This window comes from Myxocyprinus asiaticus, chromosome 35 (genome assembly GCF_019703515.2).
Source record: "Myxocyprinus asiaticus isolate MX2 ecotype Aquarium Trade chromosome 35, UBuf_Myxa_2, whole genome shotgun sequence".
Taxonomy (NCBI): Eukaryota; Metazoa; Chordata; class Actinopteri; order Cypriniformes; family Catostomidae; genus Myxocyprinus; species Myxocyprinus asiaticus.
In genome coordinates, this window is record NC_059378.1 from 32357042 (window position 1) to 32382934 (window position 25893).

The 25893-nt window shown below is 42.5% G+C and overlaps 1 protein-coding gene across 2 annotated transcripts in view; it reads left to right on the forward strand.

Moving 5' to 3' along the window:
• The window catches only part of itga7 (integrin, alpha 7), a 191252-nt gene extending 167246 nt beyond the window's left edge, over positions 1 to 24006 (forward strand). The window contains exons 23-26 of one of the 2 annotated variants that reach the window (XM_051672273.1): positions 265 to 363; positions 826 to 951; positions 2113 to 2263; positions 22656 to 22794. In XM_051672273.1, coding sequence (XP_051528233.1) covers positions 265 to 363; positions 826 to 951; positions 2113 to 2229 — 342 coding nt within the window. In that variant the 3' untranslated portion in view covers positions 2230 to 2263; positions 22656 to 22794. Of the gene's footprint in view, positions 1 to 264; positions 364 to 825; positions 952 to 2112; positions 2264 to 22655 lie in introns of both variants that reach the window. The other variant, XM_051672272.1, reaches the window with a different exon arrangement.
• Positions 24007 to 25893: the final 1887 nt, after the last annotated feature.

The window sequence follows — 25893 nt, forward strand, 5'->3', positions numbered from 1 at the left end:
ATTGCTAGGTGTTGCTAGGTTCTGGCTTGTCAAGCCAATATAATAAACAGCTGTTGCGCTGAGTAATATTGTTCATTAGCCTAAATGTAATGTTTACTGTTTTAATGATTTGTTGCAACTTGTTGCATTCATATAGACTTCAACTGATGTTACAAGCACAGGTTATTTTAGAAATGCTTAACATGGTGCTCAACCAATCAGATTATAGAGTTGGAACTATCAGTTTCATAAGTTCCTATTTTTTTTTTTTTTTTTTTTCATCAGGAATTCTCATCTGTGAGCGCTGTTGAGCTGGTGGTCAGAGCAAATATTACCATTAAATCCACCATCAAACATCTAGTGTTGAAGAACGCTGCTACACAGGTAAAATACACACACATACACACCCCAGACAGCACACGGACATCACCCAGATGTCTATTTGATGTGTGCTTTTTCGTCTAAAATAAATATAATTTTTGCTCATCTGCAACACGTCTTTAAGTTGTTTTCTCAAAAGGACATTCAGCAGATGTCTTTGAGACGCTTATGATTTAGAATGTTTGTAAACCTGCCCTTTTAAGATATTGAATAGATATTTGTACACAAAAAAACAGAATGCAATGCTTTCCAGATTAAACAATCTTAAACAGACATCTTGGACAGGCACACAAACGTTTGTTTTTCTGTCATTGTGGGGACTTTCCATTTACTTTCTATTGTTTTCATACTGAGCTAATGATTTTTTCTATCACCTAAACCTAACCCTCACACAAATCATTATGCAGTATTTATTTTCATTAAGAACAAATTATTATATTATATTATATTATATTGTTTGTGCAGGTGTCAGTAATGATTTATCCAGAGCTGGGGCTGTCTGATCAGCACAGCATCCCATGGTGGATCATTCTCATTGCTGTCCTCGCTGGAATTATAGTTCTCGCACTGCTTGTGTGTTTGCTGTGGAAGGTAGGTGTGAAACTGGACCCATTTAAAGGAACATTTCACCCAGAAATGAAATTTACCTAGCCTCATCTCGTTCCAAACCCATTTAACCGTAGAACACAATAAAGGAGATGTTTAGCAAAATGTTCTCACTGCTCTTTTCCATACAATGAAAGCAAACAGTGACCAGGGGATGTCAAGCTCCAAATATTAACCAAAAAATAAATTAGTCCATATGACTTGTGCACTATGTTCCAAGTTATAGGATTGCTTTGTGTGCGAAATGGGCTGAAATGTAAAGTTTCCTTTCATTGCATCTCTCGAATTTCATTCACACTTCTGCAACTTTAAACTTGGTGGGTTGCGTACAGTTACGAGACACACATGAACCAATGTTGTTTGGGATCATTGTTATTTAGGTGCACCTGACTGTTAGTGCAAATAACATCACCTCTGGATGATATGTAGCATGAATATGTGATGATATTCAGCTTTAGAGTGGATCAAAAAAATAATTCTTGAAGCATCTAACTTCATTACACAATACAATATGAATGCAAACACTTTGAATCATGACCTGCAAAGAAGAGATTTATAAGTGGTTGAGAAGGGTGTTCAGAGATGGCTGTTATAGATTCAGATGGTCTCTGTCACTCCTCTCCTAAACCATCTGTCCTCCTGGTCTGAACTTCCATCTCTGCTGTTATCAAATGAAGGTCTTCTAATAGTCCACATGCTGCAAAATAGACCTAACCTGCTAACTGGTTCAATGGGATAGTTCATCCAAAAATTGCACAATTTGCTCACCCTCATGTTGTTCCATGCCATGACTTTTTATCAGGCAGAATATCCAAGCTGCTCTTTTCCATTCAGTGATATCTAACAGTGACCAGGGCTGTCAAGCTCCAAAAAGCACAAAGAGAAGTATCATAGAAGTCCATATGACTCGCTATATTCCAAGTCTTCTGAAGTCATGGTGAAATCAAATCTGGCATGATAATGATGAAAGAGTTTTAATTTCTTTAAGAAGATAAACCTTTGATTTAGTCACATTGTACATGTCTTATTTTCCTATAATTATTCAATCCTCTTACTGTTTCTTATTCTGTCTCTCTTTTATTTGTCTTTACCTTTGTTTTTTGTTTTTATTATATTTCTTTGGTATATTTGTGTGTGTTGGAGCAGTGTGGTTTTTTCAAGCGTACGGAGCGGCAACCTCACTATGAAACAGAATTTTACCACGCACAACTGCAACTGCAGCCATCTGATGTGAAGAAGAAACAGACCACTGAACTGCAATAACAGCGTTTTCTGCCTTTAGTGCATCCATCATGTGGTAAAGCTAAACTCATGTGTGCAGTGGAGTGTGTGCAACGGGGTGTGTTGCAGTGGAGTGTGCTGCAGTGTGTTGCAGTGCTGTGGCTTTCGAAACATTAAATGTTATTAGCATGATCATTTGCAATATATATAATTACCAATGAAATGTGCATGTGAAAAAGTCAGCAAAAAGTTCTGTATTGCCCATCATCCCTTATCTCCTTGCATGTGATTTGATGATGCTTTCAGCTTCCAATAAGAGTGCAGTATTCTCAGTTCCGTTTAACACATTTTCCCTTATTTAAGCCCATTCCACAGATTTCCTTCAAAAACAGCTCAGAAAATGCCAAAAAACAAAAACAAAAAACAAAACAAAACAAAAAAACTCCACAAATTCCAACTAAGACTTCCAAATAAAAATGGAAACATTTAACAATAGCTTAATATCCATGACCTAAAAAGGAGCTGGGTCTTTTTTACCAATTATATTTGTTCTTTTAAGGCTGTCTTTAAAGTAATGAGTTATTGCATCAGGGCAGTCCTTTATATTGAGGTCTATATCAGCTTCGGACCCAGGGTCATACTGAATACCAGGGATTTTGAGTATGATAATATCATATACTCCTATAAATAAATATACTTTCAGTGACATTTATATGGACCATTGTACTGAACTGGTTAAAATTTCAGAGTTATATGAGTGTGGCAGCGGGGGCGTGGTCAAGCATCTCTCCGGAGAGAGAAAGCGGTAAGGGCGCTTACACCTGAGCTAAATTATGTCTAACACCTGTCTCTAATTTCAGTGAGCACGGGGAGAGCGGCATAAATAGAGCGACACAACACTCAGTCGAGAGAGAGACTGGATACAACAGAGCTGAGCCAGAGCAAGGATTTTTCTAGTAGTGAAAGTTTATTTATGAACGCTGTGTGTGTTAGTGTCAGTTTAGTGTGTGAAGCCCTTACCGCTTTCTCTCTCCGGAGAGATGCTTGACCACGCCCCCGCTGCCACAATGAGTTATATATATTATTTTATTTTATTTATTTTTTTCACAAACGTTTGTCCATATGAATTGTTCCATATCTTAGGGACACGTCTAGTAAAACTACAGTCAGTTTTCACATTGTATTTTCAGACTGTTTTCTCCTCCCAAAACGTTTCACTACCAAAACATAGAAATACACTAATACAAAGGATTATATTTATCTATTAAGAATTTGTTTCCATCTCCCATATAAATATTCTTTTTCTTATTTTTTTCTAGAAGATTTTCATTGCCAGATCAATTAAAATGTGTTTAATCAAAATCTAAATACAATATTCTCTTCAAAATACATAACTTTGATCATACTGATTTGAGAGTTAATTGATTAAATTGAAAATATATTTAATCAGTCATTACTAAATTTGAGCAAATGACTCAATTTGACAAAATAACAGGTGTTTCAGTAGTGGCCACAATATTGTGTTTGCAAGGTTATATCCTATTCCCAATTATTTCTTTATTTTTTTTATTTTTTTGCTTAATTTAAAAAAAAAATGTTATGCTGAATATATCACAAACACAAATGTTTTATGATACATAAAATGTAGTAATTATTAAAAAAAAATTCCCATCATCCATATTTGGAAGGACAAACACTACTTTTGAATTGTCACTTAGTAAAGGACTGCTTGCTCATAAAGCTTGTTTTCCATACAGATGATGACTCATATAAAATAATAACTCAAGTGGTTTCAGTTTAAAAAACTAAATAAATAAAAGCTCAACAATATCATTAATATTAAGCCTTATCTGTCTTTATGATTATGTCTTGTGAGCACTTTAACAAATGTATCCTCAAAAGGTCTGTAACAAAACAAATAGATCCAACATCTTAAAGCAGAATCAGTATATGACCAGGAAGACTGCATCCCTGTTTATCATGGCCATATGGTGAGTAGTTGGATGGATCCCATCATTTTAAAGTAAATGTGCTCAAGTCTGAAAATCAGTATGTAACTTTAAGAATTCTCACTACCGAACACACATTCTCTGCAATTAAATAGCTTTTTTGGGGTTTTAATCTAAAATATGATGTTTTTATGTATGTTCAAAGCTCATGATTATTTTCTTAAAATGAATGGTTGAACATAACATTTTGTCATTACCGAAATAATCACGTCACTACCAAAACTATCATACGTTTCGCGTTCAGTAGTAACTGTTCGGTAGTGACCATTTTAGTTCATTTTAGGCATAACTCTGAATTGTTAGACATAACATGACTGGCAGTTCTACATACTGTACCTAAAAACAGTATGTTTTTAGATTAAAACCCCAAGAAGTTTATTTAATTGCAGAGAATATTATGTTTTTGGTAGTGACAATTCTTAAAGATAGACGTTGATTTTCAGACTTTGGAGCACATTTAAAGGGATAGTTCACCCAAAAATGAAAATTCTCATTATTTACTCACCCTCATGCCATCCCAGATGTGTATGACTTTCTTCTGCTGAACACAAAGATTTTTAGAAGAATATTGCAGCACTGTAGGTCCATACAATGTAAGTGAATGGTGATCAGACATTTGTAGCTCCAAAAATCCCATAAAGGAAACATAAAAGTAATCCATAAGACTCAAGTGTTTAAATCCATATCTTCAGAAGAGATATGATAGGTGTGGCAGAGAAACAGATAAAAGATATAGTCCTTTTTTATTCTAAATCTCCACTTTCACTTTCAGATGTGAAACAGTGGTTCGTTATAGAAAATTTAGCAGACATGACTAAGTAATCAAAGCATAAAATTCAGCTGCTTGTGGGTATCTGCTTCACTTTCTGCAACGTGCCTCAAACGAAACTCTGAATATGAGTTCAGGGGTGTAGCTAAAATCACACTCAGCCAATGGACTAAAATTTTTGTTTCGGTAGTGACATGAACATGTGAGACATCTTTTTTTAAATAAAGATTTTGCAGATATTTCGTTTATTATTATCTCAATGCCTTTGGTTTAAATAGATCATAACATATTCTTATGAAATATCTCAATTCTTATTTTTTTAATTTTTTATTTTTATATAGTTCTTTGTATTGTTGGACCGCAGTTTGAACTAATTCGGTAGAATGTCCCATATATAATTTACATACAATACTTACATATAATAAATTGAGAATAATGTTTATCATAATATTTATTATTTTACACACACACACACACACACACATTTTTAGCTCATTATTCTCAGTAAATCATCACCAAAGTCAATTCAATTTTATTTCTATAGCACTATTCACAATACACTTAATTTCAAAGCAGCTTAACAGAAGGTTGTGCCTTAATTTCATTATGTCCCCAGGGTGAACAGCTTTATAGATATACATGTCTTTGTTAGCCCCCAGTGAGCAAGCCAAAGCAGCAATTTATTAGATTGCACAAGTAAATAAGTCCCTTTATTTAGGATCTCAGTGCACCAGGGCCCTGCTGTTTAGGAAACCAACTTGAAATCAGTACTGTCTCTGTTGTTCTGTAACAGTTTTAGCAACATAGGATGGTTTTATGGCTGTAAAATGACTCATGAGATGACTGCTCATTCCATTTAAAGAGGTCAGCCATATTTGACAACAGAAATAGAGGGTGGAAAGCATTTGTTTTACTCTAAAGCAGGGATTCCCAAACTCTTTTGTCAGATGAACCCCATTGATCTAAATGATTTACTTGAAGAACCCCCAGATAATTTAAGTAATGTTAACCTTTCAAAATGTAATTAATTTAACATATTTGCTCTTCATTTATAAAATTCTTGACCTTTATTGCATTTATTCTTTTATTATTATAATTATAAATTGTATTTAATTTAATCATAATTTCAATCCCAATCAAAGGTTGTGCTACAAATAAAGTTGTAAAGTTTCTGTCATGGTCTATTTTTATCCATCATTTTTGTTTTCATTTCCCTGGTAATTTTATAAATGTGTATCACTCCATTTGTGTATGTGCATTTGAAATATATTATATATATATATATATATATATATATATATATATATATATATATATATATATATATATATATATATATATTGCCAAAATATACATTTTCAATAATTAAAAATGACTTTTCATAGAAGTAAAAAAGCCAGGGCCATAGCAATTATTATAACCTAGGTTGGGGGGAATTGTAAGAACCAGAACATTATATATATATATGTTTAGGAAATTATATATTATATTTAATTAGTGTCCTGCTTTTCAGGACTACAGGGTGAACAACATCAATAAACATAAACCTGGCCACATAAAAAGTGCTTTGAAAGATGATTTCTCAGACCATTTCTCAGGCCACCATTGAACTTTGTTCTATTCACTGGGAACTGCCTTAAAGACCCCATGAAATCAAAATTAAAGTTTTGCTTCTTTTAGTCCATATCTATTAGCTTTATGTTCATCTGTATGCTAGTGTACTTTTAAACGTTGACCAAATTTGTTTTAAGAAGATATAAGCATTTAAAATATGCAGTCTCTCACTTCCAGAAAAAAAACCCAGGCAAAACCATAACGTCACATTTTTCTAAATGACCGTTATAACCTTTCAACCCTCTGAAGCTCTCACAGTGGATGGTAATTGTCTTTGAAGGGAATAGAGCATAGGGATGATCACTTCTGAATAGACGTGCCAATGCAGTAGCTGAATGCGAGAAAAGTTGCAGAGTTTATTGAAACAGTATGTTTAATGCAGCCGTTTTTGTGAGGTTCTTGGGATGTACAGCACGAGTAAGTGTTCTTTATTCTTTATGTTTAAGTGTATTGTGATTCAAAACATTGGCATATTGTGATCTTTTACTTGCTTGATTCTCATTCATCTGCATTGACTTGCACAATGGCTCCAGCCTTGTTGTAAGTAAAGACTGCAATGCACTGTTTATTTGTCGGCTGGTTTTCTAGTAATGTGGTCAGTTAGATCATAGTTCGGTTCTCAAGTCAGTTGAAAAATGGTGAGGCTCGGTATTGAGAATGCTTCTCAGTTTTCCAGGCTGAACACCGGGTGTGACATGAAAAGCAGGTGTGTGTGTGTGTGTGGCTTTGCCCAGGGCCTGCGATATAAACTAAAGCCTATTGGCTATTTTTTTTAAAAAGGCATGTGCCATTCAACACGTAGGAAATAAGTCAACAGACCAAAGAAAACTTAGCTTGTGACGGCACTTCAGGGGGACTTTAACTATCAGATGTCTGTGTGGTCTGATGTGGTCATATCAACTTTTTGAATGAGACAGAGAGGCAACATTAATGTATTCAAACTAGAGCTGAGAAATGTAACAAATGAAATTATTTTCTGCAATTAATAGTTTTTGTTTAACACATTTAAAAAATTAATGCAATTAATGCTATATCTTTTTTCTTTTAATTTACTTCCTGTGTCTCGAGTTGTTCCTGGCAGGCTACTCATCCACAGGCTCATATGGTTAAGATTAGAGTAGGGGCAGGGTTAGGGCCTCTGCTGGCTGCCAGTAACAAACCCTGGTACTTTTGAACAATGGGCAAAATGACACTAATGTTTTCCCCCACTTTCTGTGGCTAAAATTGGCATATAGTATACATTTTCAGGAGGTACACACTCGACTCGAATGCACATCCTAGCACAAAAACTAATTGTGTGGAGCAGTGCATGCTCATGTTCATTATAAACACAGGAGTGGATTTACGGTAAGGAGAAACTGAAGACATCACTCGCAAGCGGTGAACCAGGTGTGCGAGAGATACGGGCAAGCTGCCGTACTGTATCTTTTCGCATCGCCAGTAAATGCGCAACAACTGTTGTCTGTACCACTGGCAAAAGTGAAACTGCACAATTGAGACAGAGTGTGTGCGCGATAAAGTCTGAGAAGGACCTGGAGTCCTGGATGTTCAGCAAGCTGTAGCCTGGTGTACTTGTAGAGACTGAATGGCAGCCAGATAAAATAATAATTTTGAGATTTTAAACTTTAGCAAATTAAACTTCAGCATTCAATATGTTTTATATCTGTATGTATAGTGTCTAATAATGCATTGGCATTACACTTAAGTGCACTTAAGTTCCCCTTCTGTCACTCACTCAACGTTGTGTCGATGTAGTGACACTAGGGTTCGCTCTTGGGAGCCCCAAACACCTCTAATCTTTGAGAAAAGGCCAATGAGAATTGGTGAGTGGAATTTGCATGCCACTCCCCCGGACATACGGGTATAAAAGGAGCTGACTCGCAACCACTCATTCAGATTTTTTCTTCGGAGCCGAGCGGTTGTGTGTCAGCGAGCTGAATTCCACTGCTGGTCCATTCACCTCAGAAAGAAGCGTATGCTGTTGGATATACGGCGCATTTCAGCGGCTTTCTCTCCTTCTGCACGCTTAGTGCAGACTACGCCCCTGGGCGCTTCGACAGCACTACTGAGAGAGTATATATTTCTGCAAAGAGTATATTTTCCTCTATCAGAGCAACACATTGACGTGAACGTCTTTTTAAAGACACGTCTTTTTAAAGATGCCTTTCCGTCTTTGTGTGATTCCTGGATGCGGTCATTATATCTCCGCCTCCGACGGCCACGGGCGCTGCCTCATGTGTCTGGGCCGCGCTCACACTGAGGCAGCGTTCGTGGATTGTTCGTGTTCTCATTGTGAGAACGTGACCATGGCAACGTTGCGGTCGCGGCTTTCCTTCCTCTGAGGGAAAGCCACTCCAGCCGCCCCCCCGCGCTGTGCCTTCTACCTACTGGTACGAGGCCAGCCCGGCTGGTGCTGGAGGTGATTTGGGGGGCGCGGTCTCGCCGGGTAATTCCCCGTGGACCTCTCATTCCCCAGCATGCCTGACTGCCCCCGTCGAGTTCCGAGATGAGACCAGCTCGCCTCACGGCCAGCCTAACATCTCTCTCGGGGCTTGCGAGCAGGATGAGCCCTCGATAGCTGCGTCAGAGAGCGCACTGGCGATGTCGGATGCCGAGGACTCGACTGGGCTGCCACCTTCGGGTCTGCCTGCCCAGTCTGAGGCCGACGAAGAGCTGACCACCATGCTTGCCTGGGCCGCCGTGAGTGTCGGGTTGGACTGGAGCTCTCCACCCTCCCCTGAGCCCTCGCGGCTAGATGACTGGTTCCTGGGCTCAGGGCACCGCTTCACATCCTCAACTACCTCAATGACTGGCTGTTTCTAGCTCACTCTCGAGATCTGTTGTGTGCACACAGACGTTTAGGGCTTTGGGTCAACTGGGAAAAGAGCAAGCTCTCCCTGGTTCAGAGTATCTTTTCTTGGGAAGGAGTTAGACTCAGTCTCCATGATAGCGTGCCTCACGAGCGAGTGCGCACAGTCGGTGCTGAACTGCCTGAAGTCATTCAGGCAGAGTACGGCGGTCCCACTGAAACAGGTTCAGAGGCTCCTGGGGCATATGACGTCCTCGGCGACGGCTGCGCCGCTCGGGTTGATGCATATGAGACCACTCCAGCACTGGCTTCAGACTCGAGTCACGAGATGGGCATGGTGCCATGGCACACATCGCGTGGCCATCACGCCGATCTGCCGCCACTTCTTCAGCCCTTGGACAGACCTTTCATTTTCACGGCAGGGATTCCCTTACAGCAAGCATCCAGGCACGTCGTGGTTATGACAGATGCCTCCAAGTTAGGCTGGGGCGCCGTGTGCAATGGGCATGCAGCTGCTGGCTCCTGGACAGGACCGCAACTGTGTTGGCATATCAACAGCCTCATGTTGTTGGCAGTACTGCTTGCCCTGCGGAGGCTTTTGCCATTGATCCAGGGCAAGTGCGTGTTGGTCCGGCCAGACAACACGGCGACGGCGGCGTATATAAACCGCCAAGGCAGCTTACGTCCAAGTCGCATGCCACAACTCGCCCGCCGTCTCCTCCTCCAGAGTTAGACTGAGGTCGCTGCGGACCACTCGCATCCCAGGCGCCCCAAACCATACGCTGTCGTGGCAGGTGATGCTCAGGGGAGAGTCGAGACTCCACTCCCAGGTGGGCCAGCTGTTTTGGAGTCGATTCAGTGAAGCACAGGTAGACCTGTTTGTTTCCCGGGAATCCTCCCACTGCCCGCTCTGGTATTCTCCGACAGGGGCTCCCCTCGGCACAGACACGCTGGCACACAGCTGGCCCCATGGGCTGTGCAAAGGTGCGCCCCCCCAGTGAGCCGGCTTGCACAGACTTTGTGCAAGGTCAGGAAGGACGAGGAACAGGTAACCCTCGTGGTGCCATACTGGCCCACTCAGACTTGGTTCTCAGATCTCATGCTCCTCGTGACAGCCCCTACCTGGCAAATTCCCCTGAGGCAGGACCTCCTATCTCAGGGACGGGGCACCATCTGGCACCCGCGCCCAGACCTCTGGAATCTCCATGTCTGGCTCCTGGACGGGACGTGGAATATTTAAGTGGCTTACCACTGACAGTGGAAGACACGGTCACTCGGGCCAATGCTCCCTCTATGAGGCAGCTACTTTGCCCTGAAGTGACGTTCGTTCACAAATTGGTGTTCTTCCCGAGGCAAAGGCCCCCAGAGATGCGCAGTCGGTCAGTGCTTCCCTTCCTGCAGGAGAAGCTGGAGAGATGGCTGTCCCCCTCCACCTTGAAGGTGTATGTGGCCGCCATAGTGGCACACCATGACGCGGTGGACGGTAAGTCCTTGGGGAAGCACGACCTGATTATCAGGTTCCTGAAAGGTGCCAGGAGGCGGAATCCTCCTAGGCTATGCCTCTTTTCCTCAGAATCTCTCCGTGGTCCTTTTGGGCCTTCGGAGAGCCCCATTTGATCCCCTACAGCCAGTTGAGCTGAAGGCCCCCTCTTTGAAGACGGCTCTCCTGACTGCGCTCACAAAATCCATCAAGAGGGTATGGGAACTGCAGGCGTCCTCTGGCAGCGACACCTGCCTGGAGTCCGGTCCGGAGTGTTCTCACGTGGTCTTGAGACCCCAGCTGGGCTATGTGCCCAAGGTTCCCACGACCCCTTTAGGGGTCAGGTGGTGAGCCTGCAAGCGAAGCTGCCCTGGGATGAGGCAGACCCAGCCTTATCGTTGCTGTGTCCGATGCATGCTTTGCGCATCTATTTGGATCGCATGCAGAGCTCTAGATGCTCTGAGCAGCTCTTTTTCTGCTTTGGCGGATAGCGGAAAGGGAACGCTGTCTCCAAACAGAGGCTTGCCCACTGGATCGTGGATGCCCCTTTGGGAATACGAGCACACTCTACGAGGAGTCTGGCATCCTCGTGGGCACTGGCCAATGGCACCTCTCTGGCAGCGGGCTGGGCAAAACCCAATACCTTCACAAGATTTTGTGATCTCTGGGTTGAGCCAGTCAATTTACGGGACAGCTGGCCGGTTATACTGCTTGCATACAGCGCCTTTCCCCTCCGAGAGTTGAAGACGTGCACTTCTCCTATGTGAGTTCACGAACCCGTGAACCCTGGATGTCTTCCTCCCTAGCCCTGTGGCTCGCGAATTCAGCGGAGGAATTCACAGCCGGATCCAGTATGTGTGCTAATATGCCCTGTACTGGGGTAGGTGCTCCACAGGTGTTGGTTACTCCGGTAGCCCCCTGTGATGTATTTTCCGCAGTACGGTCTCCCTGTCGGCAGACCCACGTCTCCCTTGGGCAGAGCTCTCTCTGCCCCTGGTCGCTGTGTTTTATAGCTCCTCCCCTTCAAGGCAGGACCTACCACCACGCCTCTTCCATGTGTGGCTGGTCAGCCCATGTTACCTCCCCTTCGGGCAGGATGTGGTCTCCGTGGGGTCTTTTGCCCCTGAAAGAATAGGAAAGGAAAAGAACACCTTCCCCGGCACATGTAATAGCATTAGATGGCCCCAGCCGATTCTAATACTTTGTGGAGAGAAACATAGAGAGAAAAGGCCGCGGCTGGCGTGGCCTGCTCCCAGGCTAGTTACGTCACTTCCCCCCCTCAGGGGTGTGGGGAACTACATGACGTCTTTTGGGGCATTGGGGGAGGCTACGTGCAGACTGATGCACCTGCATCGGCAGTTCACGTAACATGGTCCAGCTGTCGTGGCATTTTTCTATAGGGACCCCTAGTGTCACTACATCGACACAACGTCGAGTGAGTGACAGAAGAGGAACGTCTTGGTTACTGTTGTAACCTCCGTTCCCTGATGGAGGGAACGAGACGACCTCTTGCCACAACACTATACTATCCGCTGAAATGGCCGGGACCTTGTCTCGGCTCCTCAGCACAAAACCTGAATGAGTGGTTGTGAGCCAGCTCCTTTTTATACAAGTATGTCCGGGGGAGTGGCATGCAAATTCCACTCGCCAATTCTCATTGGCCTTTTCTCAAATATTAGAGGTGTTTGGGGCTCCCAAGAGCGACCCCTAGTGTCACTACATCGACACAACATGATGGAGGGAACGGAGGTTACAACAGTAACCGAGACATTTCTCTTGCCAATAAAGTGTGATATAAATTTAATCTGCCCATTTAAAAAAAAAAAAAAAAAAAAGTCCTCTGTAAAACGGCAGAAGATTTTGCTCAAGTACAGCGTGTCCACTGATTTTATGGAATGTATACATATACTTGTATCAAAGATTAATACCTATCAAAATGTTACTAATTAAATCTGAAAAAAGGAACATTTTAACATGTACATATTTAAATAATTGATGGCTAACCAATTTCATGCAAGTTATTTTAGACAAAGTATAAAGTAAATATTAATGATAATTTTTTTAATGTTTGTTGTAATGTGTCATGTACCATAATTTAATTGCAATTAATTAAAGAAAACTGTGCTGCGATTAATTAGTTAAAACATTTTAATGGATTCACAGCCCTAATTTAAACAGTAATCTCAATCATGGAAAAACATTGTAAGTGTAATGGGAGCCAGTTGGTACGTGATAGCTGTGCGGTATGTGTAAACCACACTCCCCTGGCCTCAAGAGGCACACTAGCGATTGACGCTAGAGGCTGTAGCCTTTAGCCTCCTTGTTAGCATGCCCGCCTCCCATGCCGGCTGATGCCTGTTCGAATCCCACTCAGAGTGGGTCGAGCAGAACCAGTTACAGTGGTGCCTTGACCTGGATGGTAGTGAGGTTTGGGGGGTTAGTGTAATGGGAGCCAGCTGGTACATGATAGCTGTGCGGAATGTGTAAACCTCACTCCCCTGATTGTTATTACAAAGTCAAATGCTAGGTACGATGCGTGCACCATTTGCTGTGGTAATGGCCTTTAAGTTGCGGTCACATTTACCTTGCACGGTGAAGTTCCGCGGGTGAAGAAGGCATGGGTGGATGTTGCTCGTGTGTGAAAAAATTATTGACAAGTAGCCTTTTTTATTGCTGCCCTTATACTCTGTGAGAGTGAAGTTAAAAAACCACTCATCATTAAACCAATATCCTTTTCAATTGTGAATATTAAATGTAGCAGTGTACAAAGCACTGCCCACACAGAGGTCACTGCCAAACCAAGCAACTTCCTATTGTTTGTAGTGGGTGAGCAAGAGACAGTCACAGTGGTTGACACGTCAGGCCTTGGAGAGGTGTTTATTTGAAATAATAATAAAAGAAAATGTGGAATAAACGTGTCCATAGGAGAAAGTGTCCAAAACAAAGGGGAATCTGTCGTCCTCGTGTTGAATGGGGCTATTTGAAGGCAGGAAGTTAAGAGAGGGTGAGGTCCAGTTATAATGGGCGGAGTCCAGTGACCACACACAAGGGTCAGTGGCATGTGAGGGAAATGGCGGCCTGGCATCCTGGCCCATCGGCCACGATGCGTGCTCCAATTCCCCCGGCGTCGCATCTAATTGGTGACGGGGGTCCGGCTACGCATCTAATTCATGCCAACCTTTCTCGTTCCGTTCCTGGAGAGACCGGACTGCCGAGGAGAGGTGCACGATTTTTAAAGGCAGCGGTGATAAGGCTCCAGGTGCGCCTCATCACACGTTGCCAAACGGGGAATAGTCACTGCACCCCCCCCCCCCCACCCTGCACACTCATGTCGGGAGCCTAGGAAGGGCAGCTGATCCAAAGGGCAGGGCGTCACTGACATCAGGGGAGGAGGTCACTGTGTCACATGGTCAATGTCTGTCTAAGTTCAACAAAGTTGAACTCCATGCGAAATCCGCAAGGGGAAATACTTTTTGACCAGAAGTCAATCGCGTTTTTTATTTGGGTGGATTCCCATTGAGATGACTGTATTTCACCTGCAGAATTTTGTCGTGCAAAGGTAAATGTGACCGTGCCTTAAAAGGACAGCTCTAATCAGTTTCGCTTTTAGTTCGTCACACTCCAGGTTCACTTTATTTTCTGTAATGTGAAATGACATGCATCAAATGCAGGCTCGAGGGATTTAACAATGCCATGTAAAAGTGATGAAATCAGGACAAATATATATTAAATAATTGTATAAGATCTAATATTTAATATAATAATCATCATCATTATGATGGATGGATGGATGGATGGAAAGTTATCAGTGGTGATCTTATAAAGTCATGTAGTGTGAATCATGCATAATTTCGGGATCACTATAAGGCTGAATTAATATTCTTGATGTCTCATTTCATTTTGCGTATAATTTAATGTATTGAAGCTGTATTGAAAAAAAAATTGGGACATCACCAGCATATGCTGTGTTTTGGATGCTGGTGTGCCCACCAGGCTTCTTAACTTGCTTAGCCAACAAGATGTTCTTCATTAACCATATCAGCACTAACCAGCATAAACCAATCTAAACCAGCATGGATATTCATGTTAACCTAATTTGTTTTTTTCAGCAAGGTACATATAAACCAAGCTTAGAAGAACAATTGTTGCTTCCATTTCCATGTAATTGGTATTCAATCACTACTCTGTGCAAAAGATCATCATTGAATGGATAGATCATTTAAAATGAGAAGCAATCTATTGGGGAAGGATCATACCACCAAATCTCAGAGCTGACTGTGAAAGAAGATGTTTGGATCAACCATGACTGTGCACTAAATGTGATCTTAATCATGTGTTACTAGCAGCTCCCAATGCAGGGGCATCCACAGCAGTCAACCTAGAGTCTTTAAGTTAAAATTGATGAAAAACCTAATATGGAGTTTACCATGTGGTGTTGTATAAATAGAGGGTCCCAGACAAAGAATCTCCTATCTTCTATATACGTCTGACCATGAAGTCAGAGCATATGCTGCATTCTCTCCATTGATGCATGAATAACTTTGAACAAAATGTATATAAAATGTCATTTGTATGGAAGTTCTTTAGCTTGTGTGAAAAGGGCATCAAAATTGACATTTTTGCATTGTTGTATTTGAATGTTATGAGGTGTAACTGCTAACCAATAACTTGTGACAATTAAACAGTAAAAAAAGAGTTTGCTGAAAATGAAAACTGTAAACAACCAAGCAAAATCTAAAATGCACATCTTGCCAATAGCATGTCAAATTAGAAAAATTACCAGCTCTAAATATTTCCTCAATATTTTTGTCATCACGGCAATGGAATTATTTCGTGTTTTTTTTTTCCTGTGTATATTAGTGAAAAATAGTGCAGGTCACTGGTCACATACAGCATTATAGCCCAGTGTTGCTCAATCCTGGTTCTGAAGGATGCCAGCACTGCACATTTTGGATGTCTCTGCTATTTGACACACTTTGCAGGTCTTGGAGTCTCTACTAATGAGCTGATAAATTTAATTCAGGTGTGTCATATAAGGGAGATACCAGGACCAGCAATTCAAAACACCTGCAATTCTGAACAGAAACATTCGGGGCTGGACCAAAATCATTCGGGGCTCGACATAGCGATGCCCCTGTATATCGGTAATGAACTATTTAATTTTGTGATCTGCCATTACAAAAGAAGAAAAATACTGATGCTACCTGATTCTGAGCAGCAGCCAGAATTAGCTGCAAGTTCGTCAGACGTATTGCCAGTTGAATTTTGGCTTCTACAAAATAAAGAAGGCTATTAGTTATGATCTAACGAAAACGTGATGTAGCGTTTGGTTGCACTACACCGTTGCTTGCTGGAAAAAGTATTTTGCTACTGGAAAAGCTACAATGTTTTAAAAGCAGCTGAGCTACTGTCAAGCTACTGAAAAATTTAGTTAAGTTAGCAGCGTCGCTACTTGTAGTTAGCTTCTCCCCAACACTACATTTTGTGAATGTTTACACAAAGACATAAAAAAACAAACGAATAGAGTGCAGAGACTTGAGGAGGATTTGTCGCTGGCCCAGCCTTGCATGCCTCCTCTCCTCCATATCAAGCAGCTTCGCCCGTTTAGAACTAGCACTGTTATTGCCTGGACTGAGCCCATGCTGACATGGCACTCGTTGAGATTGATTGTGTTCATTGTGAGCAAATGAAACTCAAAATTATTCGCTCTCTGCTTGCTTTCATTCTGAAAGCCAAAGCCACTCCCCTTTCCTCCTGCCATACTCCTGCGGCTCTCAAGGGACTGCACGAGGGAGGCAAGCGAGGTCGGGATATAGAGCAAGGAGAGTTTGAGAAAGATTTGTCGCTTGCTTGGGCATGCATATGTTCTCTGCTTCATCAAAAGTGCATAATACGATCACGTTCAGTGGAAATTATGATGAGGAGGATGCTATATTGCCTATGTTTATCCCTGTTAGGCACGCAGTGCTCATTGAGATTGATTGTGTTCATTGCGAGTGCATGACACTCAAAACACTTTGCTCTCGGATTGCTTTCTGGGAAAGCTTACACTGGTCCCCTCTCCTCCCTATACTGTAATTAGCAAGGATGGGATACAGAGCATGGAGAACTGAGGGTGATTTGTTGCCGGTTTGAGCCTGCCTCTCTCCTCTTCTACTGTTTGCCTGTTCAGTGCGCCTGTGGCGATTTGCGTTCACTTCAGCGCTGTGCTACTGTTCATGTTCGACAGTGGTGATGTCAGGGATATTTAGTCACTGGGCTTTCATTGGTGAGACATGTACGTGCTAAGGTGAGGCATTACCGGAATTCTAACACCCTGCGGGGAGGAAAACGGGACAAGCTGCCTTTGAAGAGGCCAAGTTGCTTGAAGTTTAACACTTGAGCCTCAAAAAATTAAAAAAGAAGGTGAATGATGTTCACTGTGTTCAGCTTATAATGACTTGATGTCCTTCCTATTCAGTGAGAGTTCAGGTCTCTGGCTCTGCCGCCTTTCTGGTGCTTGCTAAATGTGATTCTGGTCACTTCATTGCCTGTCTTGCTGTTGTTAGTGACATGCCACAAGACTGCAATACTGCAACATGCCTTAAGATGTATTCAGTATTTTTCCCCAAATCTACAGCTGCTATTTTCTGCTAGCACCAGGAAGGATGATGGTCTACAGCCTATATTGGACTTAAGACACTTGAATCTGACACTCAGGAAGTCTTCGTTCAAGATGATTACTCAGAGACAAACATTTTCTCACGTCTGTCCTCTGGACCAGTTTGTGTTAATTGAGCTGAAAGATGCATTCTTTCACATGTAGTTAGCATCTCATCAAAGGCCATTGTTGAGATTCACCTTTGAAAGGACTGCAGACTATTTCAAAGTCCTGTCCTTTTGGCTTGTCCCTGGCTCCTTACACATTTATGAAATGTGTCGATGTGGCACTTACTCCGCTGAGGCTGAGTGGTGTCCGTGTATTGAACTAACTTGACGATTGGTTGTTTTAATACAGTCTGTGGAACAAACTACTTGCTTTGGCTTCAGTCAAACATGTTTGGGATATTCAGGCCCTGTCGGTCTACGATTCTTGCTTGGAATTCGGACCCGGCTTGTCAAAAGCAGTTCTCAAGCCTAGGGAGGGTTATGTGCCCAAGGTTTTGGCCACCTTTCATAGAGCTAAGGTGGTAACCTTACATGTTTTCTCTCCTCCTCCATTTGAAAAGGCAGAGGCACAGAGATTTCACATGCTCTGCCCTGTAATGCATGTACGTAATGCTATGCATGTACATTTATAATATGAGTCAATTCAGGCTGACAGAACAGCTCTATGTCTGCTTTGGAAGCCGTTAAAAATGTTTGGCCCTCTCCAAGCAAAGACTTTCTTACAGGGTTGTCGACACCATTGTGCTCACTTATGATCTGCAAGGCGTGCAACGTCCCATGGGTATTAAGGCCCACTCTACCAGGAGCATGGCCTCCTCCTGGGCTTGGGTGAAGGGTGTGTCCTTGCAAGAAATCTGCCTGGCTGCAGGCTGGGCTTCCCCTAACACCTTTGCCAGGTTTTATAACTTGGATGATTCCTCTGTCTCTTCCCAGATCCTTGCTGCAAATGAGAGTTGATTTCTCAGTGTTAACAGAAACACTGTTCTGGCTGTTAGTCTTATGTTCATGCCATTTTTTGACTCTTTTCAGAGTGAAGAGCAATATTTTAATGTTCTACCACCCTGTTGGCTTGTGCTATTACTTTATTTTGTTGGTCTAAGACCATACTGATTTCATTTCCCCAAGGAAGCGGGAGGCTGTTTTTCTTGTGTTCCGGTAACCGATAGGGGTGGGAATGTACCACCACTCCTGGAGTTATCTCAATGTGGTGTTCTCTGAGGTTCATACAACCGGGTAGAGACAAAAACATGCCGGAAATCTCCTTTTGCAGCCTGGCAACCTCATTGACTTGAGACGGTGAGAGGTGGTCTCCACAGGGAACTAGGGTGGTTTGATGGGCGGTTTTAGATTAAACCTCCGGACCTAACTCTGTCCTCTCTGGGACGACCATCACCAAAGCCACGGGTACCACCTCTCTACACGATTTTAAGAGATTCATGTGATGAATTTGCCATGCTCTGCCTCTATCAGTTCGTTTTACCTCATAGTCGACTTCCTCAACTCACTGAGTGACCTCAAAAGTCCCTTGCCAGTTGGCTAACAATTTAGAGCTCGATGTGGGTTACAACACGAGGACCTTATCTCCCTGTGAGAATTCCCGTAGCTGAGTGCTCCTGTTACAGCTGGGACTGCCAATCCTCGGCCTGGATCAAATTCTCCTGTGTTAGTTGCCCCAATGTGTGGAGTTTTGCTCTCAGATCCAGAACATATTGAATTTCGTTTTTACTCTCTGAAGGTCCCTCCTCCTAATTTTCCCTCAGAACATCTAGGATGCCCGAGGCTTGTGGCCGTAAAGTAATTCAAAGGGTGAAAACCCATGGAGGCTTGTGGGACCTCTCGTACTGCAAATAACAGGGGTTCTAGCCACTTATCCCAATTTCCTGTGTCTTCGTGTAGTACTTCAAAACACTATTTTTAAGGGTCCGATTACATCGCTCGACCAAGCCCTGAGGATGGTAAACACTGGTGCGGATCGACTTAATCCCCAGTAGTTCATAAAGTTTTCAGAGTGTATGTGACATAAACGAGGTGCCCTGATCAGTTAGGATCTCTTTCAGGATCTCAACTCAGGTGATAATTTTAAAGATTGCCTCTGCAACACTACGTGCTGAAATGTTGCACAGGGGTACTGCTTTAGGGTATCGCGTTGCATAATCCAGCAAGACTAATACAAAGCGATGCTCCCGTGCCGTACATTCTAATGGCCCGACGAGGTCCATGCCAACTCTTTCGAAGGGGACCTCGATCAACGGAAGAGGGCGCAATGGTACTGTTGGAGTGGCCGGTGGATTTACTAACTGACATTCATGACATGCAGCACACCACCTGCATACATCCCGAATGCCCGGCCAATAAAAACATACCATGAGACATTCAGTGTCTTATCTTGCCCTAAATGTCCCTCCATCGGATTATAATGATTTAGAATTAACAACTGAGTTCTATCTGCTTTTGATTGAGTGTCCTGCGTCACTCGATACAACCTATCTTTAATAATTGAAAGGTAGGGATAGGAGAGCGCAACACCGGGCTGAAGCTTTTGACCATCAATTACTGCAAAGTCGTGTCTGAGACACGTCTCTTGTCTGCTCCAATAGGAAATCCCCCATGGGCAGAGCCTTCACCTCCCTCTGGGTTTCCCTGATGTGGAGCTGATGTCGATTACCCAGGCAACGCCTCCCCAGCCAGTGCTGCACAAATCCCACACTGGATTACACTATTGCAGGACCCATCCACACACATTCCCCTTAACAATGTCTGAGATGCTGGCCAATGCATACCCAAAATCACTGGATGGGTGAGGCAAGGACTAACCACCTCCTCTATTCTAAGTTTGTGTACCTGGATCAATAACAGGCACTAAAGGGTATTCATGTATATCCCCATGCACACACCTCACCTTCACCCAGCATGCTATACCCAAAGCCTCACCTTGAACCAAGATTTGGTGAATCAAAGTCTGATTAAAACCTGAATCCACCAAGGCTTGATATGTACCCCCTTGGATACTCACTGATATACGGAATGTCCCTGCTCGATCGGGGGCGGCTTGTGACGCGTTGGGAACCCGGACCCACAGCCCCGCATTGATCCTGGATGTGTCCCATTTCCCCGTAATGCCAGCACACCAGCCCAGACTTTACCTCCAAACCTGCAGCCCTGGATTTACCAACTTGGCGGGGAGGGGGAACAGAAACAAAGGTGTTCGGAACAATAGAACTCCCCAGGTCTGGGGAGCCGGCTTCGGGAAAATGACCCCCCATCGCCGGGGGGTAGGGACAGGGACGGTATGGGATGGGGAAGGGGAAGAGAGAGGGAGAGAGAGAGTTGGAGAGAGAGAAAAGGATTCATCGTCTTCCGGACATGCCACCAAGTGGTCCTCTGCCAGCTGGATGGCCTCTTCCAGCGACAACAGACGGTGGCACTGGACACACTCCACTGTTCCCTTTGGCAGCCGGTTGATGAACTGCTCCAGCACCACAGGCATCACGGAGCTGTTGTGCGAAGGCAAACGGCTGGCCGAACTCACCGAATGTCAGCGCTCGGAAGCGCTGACGGTGATGTTCGGAGTTACGGCCAACCCGTTGCAGGATGGCTCATTTCAGGTCCGAATACTCCAAAAGACTCATAACAGGGAGCTGTTGTGCCACAAGCTGAGCCTCCCCCTACAGCAGTGGCAACAGACGAACCGCCAACTGCGCGCGGGACCACCCCAACCCCTCCGCGGCATGCTCAAAAAGTTATACAAAGGCTTCGGGGTTGTCCTGTGGTCCCATTTTCGTCTGCATGATCTGAGGCACAGCAGGCATGGTCGGGGTAGCTGCTGGAGTTCCCCCCGTGACAGCAAGCTCCAGATCACCTGTCGGTCCTCTGCCTGGGCTTGCATCAGGGCTTGAAACTGTTGTTCCTGTTCTGACCGCAGCTTCAGGAGGGCCTGATGTTGCATCTGATGGATACCAGGGAGGGTTTTGACGATCTCAGCCAGCAGCGAGGATTCCGTGACGGCGATCTTCCTCGTTCCCGGGTTTCGGCACCACTGTAACAAATCCCTTAGTTCCAGGGAATGAGGAAGCGGGAGATGGCATGTTTCGTCTTTATTTCACAAAAGTCTCACTTTTCAGCAGAACACTTCCTAAAGCACACACACACACCCACAGCTTGAAGCTCGGCTCTCTCTCTCATCTGCCGCAGTCTCTTCCCCTTATATCTCCATGTCACAGCTCACTGGGAATACAAACAGGTGTTAGCACAAGTTAAATCCTTAACCACTCAGCTTTCCCCGACCTCACTCTCCGCAGATCGCCGCTCGATTACACCCCCGCCTCCACACTGCTAATGCATTTTTTTTTTTTTTTTTTTTTTTTTTGCAGCTGCGAGTTGTTCCTGTCAGTAGTGGGAAATGTTTTCCACAAACTGATTCTTTCAGTTATTTCCTCCCACAGTTTGTGTTTTTTGGCTGCAGTTTGAATTTGCCTTTTCAAAATGTCTTTTCTTTTTCCGTATTCCTCTAAAATATTTCATTTCTCCCCCTCTGTCCAATTTGGTTTTCTTTTTTTGTGTTCCCTATTTTTCATGTTGTGTTGTCAATCAAAATAAATTGTATAATATTTAATATTAGCTAGCTAATAACTAACTGGGTTGAAGTTGAACGTGTCCATGTTTACAGTAGAATTTTAATATGGTAAAACCTTGCTCACTGTAGTAAATCCTTTAACGGTTTCCTTTACCTAAGATAACTGCCTAAGGGACTATATACAAAACCGTCAAGTCATTCCCTTATGTAAGGAGAAATCATGCTTTAAGTTTCAAAAACTTAAAGTGCTTTATACAACTGGGCACAGGATTTAGAGAAATAGGGCTAGCCAGAGGATGTGCATGTTTCGATAGATGTTTTCTTTATTTTTGTATGTCTTTTATGATTTGGTCAGGGAGGCTCACACTGTCAATGTTTATTTAAACCATGTATTATTTCATAAAACATTTTGCAGCCAAACTCTTTTATTTACTCATTAAAGCCTATTTTACTTTTATTTTGCACTTGGCAAGTGTTCATTTTGGACTAAGGTGTTTTCATTGTTATTTATAGCACCAGTATATTAACTCCTTATTAATTTCTCTCTGCGTCTTTCTCTGTTGCAGTGTGGTTTCTTCCAAAGAGTTCAGTATACACATAAAGTGCCACAGTATCACGCTGTAAAGATCCTGCGGCACGAAACACAATTCATGGACAAGACTTTGATTTTGCACAAGAAGCAGTGGATGACTCACTGGAGTGATGGAACGATCTGATATGCTACTGGACAGACACTGCAGTGGACAGATCTGTTGTGCCTTTGATTTTGAAAACCTGACCATAAACTATATCATCTTTATCAAGCAAGTTTCTTTTTCATCAGTGTAATGCAGTTGGAAAGAACTGACAATTGTAGTATAGGGGAGAGTGGGGTAATTTGTGGCACTTGTAACTTAAGTTGTCCTCTAGTCAAGGAGAAATGCGGCTGATGTAAAACTAATGAAGATATTATATTTTGGATGTGTACTATCAACTTTAAAAAAAATTAAGAAAGCATTTTTTCAATATAAATATGTCCTTAAAAAATTATAATAAATAAGTTCATGGTAAGATCTCTCATGGCTAGGGTTAAGTTGAATTATTGTAGAATTTTAATTTCAAATAAGAATATAAGCATAAATGAGAAAAAACTATTTTCATTCGTATTTTGGTGCACATATAGTTTTTTCTTAAACCAGCTAGTAAAAGATTTAATATTCAGAATATTTCAGTGTAGTGAAACAAATTTCAATAATTTGTAATGGTAATAGTATTTCCTGCAGTATATCAGTATCAGTAGATACATTTTTATCCCAAAGCATCTCACAATTTACCCCACAGTTGCCAAGTATACAATTTACTTGAAAATTGTATTATAAAAAGTTCTTATCACTTTACCCATGTGCATCTCTCAGTGACATTACTCATTATGATGGGCCCTTTATAAATATAAAGTATGGTCAAATGACAACCATTGTGCACAATTTGCTAGATTAAGTGACACATTTTACCCCACTTTCCCCTAATATGTCCATAATTTAGATCACAGAAATAAATAATTAGCAGAATAGATGGATCTAGCTGGAAATATATAGATAGAAATACCTGCACATAGTTTTAAAGCTATTATTTAATGTTTAATATTGAATTAATTGTGATGGTATATGTAAACTATTACATCTGCAGTTAGAAATGACAGTTTATTCATTTTACATATGATTTTATCCAAAGCAGCTTACAGTGCAGTCAAGGTATATTTTATTAGTATGTGTGTGTTCCCTGCTAATCAAACCCACAACCTTGCCGTTGCAAGTGCCAGTTGAGCTACAGGTTAGCTGATTGAGAATTTTTGGGAACATCATGCAAACGAAAATGCTAACAGTAAAATGTGTGTACATGTGTAAAACATTTCGGATAAAATACTAATAAGAAATTTAATCTTGTGGGTGTAGTTTTTTATCTCCTTATATTCTGTATGAATCACTCTTCTGAGTTGGTTCTTTCTAAACAGTGTTTCTCAGTGAATGTGTCAAATGGATTAGCAAAACATTCTGAATCGGTTCATGCTTTAATTTGAATCATTTGGACAAAATACTCACTGAAACTTTTGGGGAGTAATGGAACACAGAGAACAAAACACCACTGGATAAAGGGGACTATTTAACTTTAAACAACTTAAACCAACCCTGCATCTTATATTGTTTGCGAAAGACACTTCCACTCTGTTAGAACCTCAGATTAATTTAAGGGGTTTAAAGGTGTAACATTAATTATTATAAAATTACTGTATGTGCTGCACAAACAGGTATCGCAAACAACAATGATGCGGAACAACAACAAATTGATTTTTTACAAGAAAGATAAAGTGAAACAGTGAAGTGTAGTAGGCCTATTTGGGATATTTACAATATTTACAAGAACAATAATGGAGAGGGGGGAGAAGTGACGCGAGAGGCACCAAAGGAAAGAAGCAAGCTAAAATAGATATGTTTTAGTAACATAGTAATATTTGTCAAGACCTACTTTGATGTTGGCTTGACAAAGCCTTGTTTGAATGTTTAAACAGTTTAATAAGACAGACAGACAGACAGATAGATAGATAGATAGATAGATAGATAGATAGATCTGTAAAAATGCAAAGTTTTATTTTTGGGTTATGGTTTGGGCTAGTTTGTTGTCCATATAATTAGTTTTATATGGAAAAATTATTCACTGATGAGCCAAAACATTATGACCAATCAAAGGTGAAGCGAATAATGTTGATCATCTCCTAACAAGGCCACATGTCAAGGTCTGGGTAGATTAGATGGTAAGTGAACAATCAGTTCTCGTTGTCAATGTGTTGAATGCAGGAGAAATGGGCAGGAGTAAAGACCTGAGCGACTTTGACAGGGACCAAATTGTTATGGCTAGATGACTGGGTCAGAGCATCTCTGAAAGGGCAAGGCTGTTGGGGTGCTCCTGGTCACCAGTGGTGAGTACCTACCAACAGAGGAGGGACAAGCCACAAACTGGCGACAGGGTGATGGGCGCCCAATGCTCATCGATGCGCGAGGGCAACGAAGGCTATCCCGTCTGTTCCGAACCGACAGAAGGTCTACTATGCCACAAGTCACAGAAAATTTTAATGATGGTTACGGGAGGAATGTGTCACAATGCACAGTGCATCGCACCCTGCTGCGTATGGAGCTGCATAGCCACAAACCGGTCAGAGTACCCATGATGACCCCTGTTCACCTTTGAAATGGGCACTTGAGCACCAGATCTGGACCTTGGAGAAGTGGAAGAAGGTCTCTTGGTCCGATGAGTCCTGTTTTCTTTTACAACATGTGGACGGCCGTGTACGTGTGCGCCATTTACCCGGGGAAGTGATGGCACCAGGATGCACTGTGAGAAGATGACATGCCGGGGGAGGGAGTGTGATGCACTGGGCAATGTTCTGCTGGGAAACACTGGGTCCGGCCATTCATGTGGAAGTCAATTTGACACGTGCCACCTACCTAAACATCATTGCAGACCAGGTACACCCCTTCATGGCAATGGTATTTCCTGATGGCAGTGGCCTCTCTGCCACACTGCACACATAGTTCATGAATGGTTTGAGGAACATAATGAAGAGTTCATGGTGTTGCCCTGGCCTCCAAATTCCCCAAATCTTAATCCAATTGAGCATCTGTGGGATGTGCTGGAACAAAAAGTCCACCTCGCAAATTACTTGAAGGATCTGCTGCTAATGTCTTGATGCCAGATACAACCAGACAACTTCAGGGGTCTTTTAGAGTCCATGCCTCGGCCGGTCGGCGCTGTTTTGGCAGCACGGGCATG